This window comes from Syngnathus leptorhynchus, chromosome 2, assembly GCF_054491065.1.
Source record: "Syngnathus leptorhynchus isolate UIUO chromosome 2, UIUO_Slep, whole genome shotgun sequence".
Classification (NCBI taxonomy): Eukaryota; Metazoa; Chordata; class Actinopteri; order Syngnathiformes; family Syngnathidae; genus Syngnathus; species Syngnathus leptorhynchus.
Window position 1 is genome coordinate 24,776,003 of NC_141196.1, and position 6,000 is coordinate 24,782,002.

The 6,000-nt window shown below is 40.7% G+C and overlaps 1 protein-coding gene across 3 annotated transcripts in view; it reads left to right on the top strand.

Moving 5' to 3' along the window:
• Positions 1-4,619, top strand: part of nkx1-2b (NK1 homeobox 2b) — a 46,831-nt gene extending 42,212 nt beyond the window's left edge. Inside the window, exons 3-4 of one of the 3 annotated variants that reach the window (XM_085905668.1) lie at positions 3,370-3,721; positions 3,789-3,911. In XM_085905668.1, the coding sequence (XP_085761794.1) occupies positions 3,370-3,721; positions 3,789-3,894 (458 nt within the window). In that variant the 3' untranslated portion in view covers positions 3,895-3,911. Of the gene's footprint in view, positions 1-3,369 lie in introns of all 3 variants that reach the window. The other 2 variants (XM_085905670.1, XM_085905667.1) reach the window with 2 other exon arrangements.
• The last annotated feature ends 1,381 nt before the right edge of the window (positions 4,620-6,000 follow it).

A 6,000-nucleotide genomic window follows, 5' to 3' on the forward strand; every position in this document is an offset into this window, starting at 1 on the left:
AAAGGAAGGTTAAATATCGGCCTATAGCTGGTCAGTACATTTCCATTTAGGTTGGGCTTCTTTAGTAAGGGTTTTACCACAGCTGTTTTAAAGGTATCTGGGAAGATGCCTGTTTGAAGAGATGAGTTTATAATGTTCAGGACATGACTTGAGACACTGTTGAATACCCGCTTAAAGAATGCTGTAGGTATAGGGTCAATATATGAGGTGGAGGAGTTACACTCAGTGACAGTCTTGCAAAGCTCATTCAATGTAATACAGGTGAATTTTCCCATGGTTACACTATTTTTATAGGATTTGTTGAGATCATCTGTGTCTATATCAGCAACAATACTGGCTCTGATTGAAGTTATTTTACTAGTGAAAAATAATGTGAGTTCTTCACATTTTGATGCAGAGAACTGTGGGGGTGTGGGGGCAGTGTTGAGTAGTTGATCAATAGTGGAGAATAATATTTTAGAGTTTCCAGTGTTCTCTGTAATAATCTTGGAAAAGTAATCCTTTCTTGCCAGACATATTATTTTATTATAAGCAGTCATGGCGTCTCTGTATATATCACGATGAACTGTGAGTCTAGTTTTCCTCCATTTTCTTTCAGCTGCCCGACAGATTCTCTTGGTTTGCCTAACATTGCTATTGTTTAACCATGGGGAGATTCTATCAGTACTTTTCCTTTTAACCTTTACGGGTGCAACAGTATTCAGAGCTATTGATACTATTGAAATGTTCAACTATGTTATTTAAAGTCATAGTTGTATGGCTCAAATGACCTCATAATATCAGAAAACTCTGCTTCAGCCTGCTCATCTAGGAATCTCTTTTGAACTAGAATTTCCCTTTTAGTTTGTGTTAAGGTTAGCTTTACATTATAAGATACACAGTGATGGCCAGAGATAGGCAATTCATATACACATTATCAATGTCTAGTTGTGTTGTTATTACTGAGTCCAAAGTGTTACCCATGCTGGCAAGTGGCTTCATTAATTGTTGGGTAAGATTAAAACTGTTTACTAGGTTTACTAATTCTATAGCTTTGGAGTCGTTCTTTTTATTAATATGAATAGTTCGGTCTCCATTCAGGATTAATCTGTCATAGTTAGTGATTCCAAGTGAAATCAGCTTTGAGAATTCCTGTAGAAATAGTGATGAGTATTTAGGTGGCCGATATAAAGTGATAATGAGTACTGGGAACTTTGTTTTAAGTTCAAGAGCAAGATATTAAAATGATGAGAATTCACCAAGGTCAATGTTATTTTCCACAAACTGTGTAGAGAAAATAGCTGCTATTCCCCCGCCCCTTTTTTCATGTCTGACATACTGATGGAACTTGTAGTTTGGAGGAGAAGCTTCCATCAGTGTTGCTACACCATTGTTATTGTTAAGCCAGGACTGGTAACAGAACTGGTTTTGGCTGGACATTAAGACATGTAAGGTTACTGAGACGAGTGCCAGATGATCTACGGCTGCTACGATGTGATTGACCATACCACCGGCTGTTTAATATTACCGGTATATTTAAAGAGGTGGCATGGGGTCTGTCTCATCTTTGTCTTATACCCGAGCATCCGTTGTTGCTGCTGTTTAGTAGTCCATCAGTTTGACTGGCAGCTTTAACCAGTTCCTTAATTTGTGATTGTGGTGGGGGATTTGTGATTGAGGGGGAGGTGGGCAGGGGGATCGTTGGGTCCTAGATAGGCACGGAGACATCCTTCGAATGCCTTGGGCGATCTGGAACAGTGGGTCTGATGAGGTGGGATGTGATGGAGGGGGTTGTGCAGAAGGGGTAGTGTGTGCTGTCCTTGATGGTCCACGTGGGGGAGGGGAGGAATCCTGTGAGGGGGGGGAGACGAATCCTGGGAGGAGGGGGGGAGTGATTGCGGGCTGACGTCTTCAGTGCGCTATCCTTTGTGCGTCGCTAACTGTCCTCTCATCTTTGATAGGACACCATGTCTTTGATATGGTGTCCCAACGGCGTGACGAATGTTGGCACTGAGTAGCCTGGATCCGTAGATGTTTGGATGTATCCCATCCGTCTGGGAGCGGTCTTTACAATTCCAAAAGAATGCCAATGTTGGTCTCGCTTTACTTAAAGGCATTTCAGTCAAAGCATGTTCGTTAGAAATATGAACTATGAAATATGAATACCAACTGCTCATGTGATAGATTAATTTTTGGATTTTTGTCTTAAAAGTAAACCACACCATGCGGATCAACACTCCCATAAATTATGTCAAGACTGATTAAGCATGAATATGTGGAAAACTACTTAGTTTCAAGCAATAAATAGCTCATCACTCTGTAACACTGTTGAAAAATTGTCAAATTAAAATTTAAAATCTACTAGAAATAAAATGTAAATAAATATAAATAGAATATGTGAATAAACCTAGTTTCCCCTTGTCCCTTTAAACTATTCTGTATATACGTAACATCTGAAATATATAACTATTATTACTATATACAGTGGAGCCTCGGTTTTCAAATGTCCCGGTTCTCAAACAAATCAGTATTCGAACAAAAACGTCGTGATTTATTTGCTTCGGATGTCGGACAAAATTCGGTTCTCGAACCTCGGGAGATGAGCCGAGAGGACCCGCATGCCAACTGACTCCGTTCGTTATTACATTCTCGTTACTCTGAGGATTGCAACTCTAATCATGCCTCCAAAGGAAGCAAGTGGTAGCAGTAAAGCCATCCTAAAACACAAAGACGCTCCTAAAGCAATGCTACAGTGAGCGCCCGGTGCGCTGCGGTTCCGCGATCGGACCAAATTAAGCTCCCTGTGCACTGAGGTCCACTTAAATTTAGGAAAGTCCACTAGGACTTTAAAAATATTTTCTAAATTTTAGCGACCGCTCTGTCACAATAATGCGATCAACGCGGTGCTGTTGTGCGATCGGCGGTGCGCTACGGTTGCGCGTTTGGCGGTGCGCTGCAGTTGCGCGATCGGACAAAGTTAAGCTCCCTGCGCACTTAAGTTCCACTTACATTTTGGAAAGTACATCAGGACTTTAAAAATATTTTCTAAATTTCAACGACGGCTCTGTCACAATAATCCTACCAGCTGGTGCAGTTGCGTGGTCGGCGACACGCTACGGTTGCACGGTCAGCGGTGCGCTGCAGTTGTGCAATCGGGCAAAAATGCGCAAATGAAAAAATGTTAAAAAAGGCGGGGTTTTTTTTGCTTGGAATGGATTATTGTTTTTTCCATTATTTATGATGGGAAAACATGATTCGGAATTCGAACAATTCACTTCTCGAACAGCCTTCTGGAACAGATTGCGGTCGAAAACCGAGGCTCCACTGTACTACATTTTTGTGAAGAGGTGTCATAATGTAAAATATGTAATCTTCATTGTCATGTTTCAGAAAACTTTGGGTATAGAAGTCCAGAAGAGGATGACAGAAATGGTACTCCAGATTCAGAGGCACCAGATGGTTCCCATAGCAGTGAGGAAAGCAGTTTGGCGCTGCACTTTAGTGGGGACAGAGATGTCAACCAGCAAAGCCTCCAGGACCCGACCAAACAGGCAAAGAGTCCCAGAAGAGGGCCCACAGGCCACATCACCAATGTGCAGCCCAATGGGGGCCAAGGCTCACATGGAAAGCCTAAGAGAAAACGTACAGGCTCAGACTCAAAGTCAGGGAAACCCCGCAGAGCTCGTACTGCCTTCACCTATGAGCAGTTGGTTGCACTGGAGAACAAGTTCAAGTCGACAAGGTACCTATCTGTGTGTGAGCGGCTCAATCTTGCACTGTCACTCTCCCTTACTGAGACACAGGTCAAGATCTGGTTCCAGAACCGCCGGACCAAGTGGAAGAAACAGAACCCTGGTGCAGACACTTCTGCTCCCTCTGGTGCAGGAGGTACATCTGGTACTGCGGGAGGAATAGGAGGCGCTCTTGGAAACCTCAGTCCACTCAGCCCATCACCTCCAATCAGTGGACATCTAGCCATGCACACAGGCTATGCATCAGGTCACCATCACCCTTCGGCGGGCAGCCTGGTCCCGCTGCCTTTTCTCACTACAAGCCATGTTCTATCTCCATTTATGTTGGGGACCCAGAGCTATGCTGCACCTGCCTTTTACAGCTCCCACCTGTAAACCGATACAGAAGATACATGCACACACTGAGCCAAGAGATTGACATATTTCAACATCCTGAATGATTAAATACGTATATCATTAATTCAACTAAGCTTGGGTGTTCAATTACTGTAATGTCAAAGTTTGATTTTGATAGATAATTTTAACTGACAATGTCAATCTCTATGTAAAATTGTACATAATTTTATGATCTAGCTTTACATTCTGAATGCTAAGGTAAACAAATACCTGATTCATCCATAAAACCTTTTGGAACCTAAATGTTAGAAATCACTCAATGAATAGCCCGATCTACTAGTACTGTGAAGATCCAGCCGTGAGTGTTTTTGTTTGGCCGTTTTGGCCACGAACTAATACTCGACTCATATGGTTGTTTTTGATAATAAACAGTGATTAATAACAAAAGATAGTCAGTGTATAAACTGTATATACATTTTTAATTTTCAGAACATTCTGATTTAAGTGCATATTTTCAATAAAATGATTTTGATGATTGAACTACTTGTGTACAAATAGTTGGATCACTGTGAACTTGCTCACTCACCATGTGTAAAAGTACATTTTTTGTCGTTTGCCTATTTCTGAAAATGTTCTAAAACTTAGCCCCACTGTTACATCAAGTCAGAGTTTGATAATGTGTCTGCTGCATGTGCCACAAACATGGATATGCAAACAAATTTACCCCTACAGTGAACTATTTCAGCGCCCGAGTGATAAGGTCCCACCACCATGATTGAAATTATCCACGGTGTTTTTGGATCTGCAGTTGTACGCCTCTCTCACACTATGGTAGGAAAGAGGGCAGTAGAAAGTGCATCCTAGTATGAGATATCCATCCATCCATCCATTATTTGAAACACATTCTCACGAGGGTCGTGGGCGTGCTGGAGTCTATCTCGGCTGACTTTAACCAGGAGGCGGGATACACCCTGAACCAGCCAATTGCAAGGCACACATACAAACAATCATTCACACTCACACCTAAGGACAATTTTGAGTACTTAATTAACCTACCAAATAATTGTACCCCACAAAATTCTACATACAATACCCAATAATCACAATTTGGAAGAAGTTTTTTTTTTTTTTTTTTTTTTTTTTTTACTACAAGTTTATAAATATAAAAACCAAGTAATTACCAGAGATAATTGTGCTGGTCCGTTCTATCACCTTACAATCTTAAATACAAGAGAAAAATGCTTGAATTGTCTTTTCCTTTAATAAATTGAAACAAAAACATGACTGTGGTCCAGAATGTGCAAACACAAACAATCTGCTGTAGGTTCCAGACTGGGGATAGGACACATAGGATGTACAAAACATTTAAACATTTGAAGTGACATTCTATTTGCTTTAATTAACTTTTAATTTGTAGTGAATGTATTACTTCTTAACCTGTTTCCTCGAAGAACCAGAAAACAGTTATAATTTGGAACATAAAAGTGCAAAGGGTGCAAAGCTAAAATAAATGAATAAAACAACAACAACAAACAGTCGTGACGAAACACAGCAGGATCTCACATGGGTTTGTTTCATATTGGCTCAATCACAAAACCTGACAAGTACGGCAAAAAACAAAGCCCTCCCATCAATTGTGGTGATACATTGTCTTCCCACATGGACATCAACAGAAAAAAAGGCATTTACATTGCACTCACTAACACAACATACCTGAGGATGACAGCAAAAAACAAAGTCCTCCCGTCAATTACGGCGATACAATGTGCCCCCATAAATGACACAACAATGCATTAAAGTAACAGACAACAAAAGTTAGGCAGTCTCAGTAATTAATGAAGTGATTATTATTATTATTATACAACTTTCATACCACACTTTGATATTGGGGGTAAAAAGAAATGTGCTTTCAGCAGTTTGCAAACATATTTTT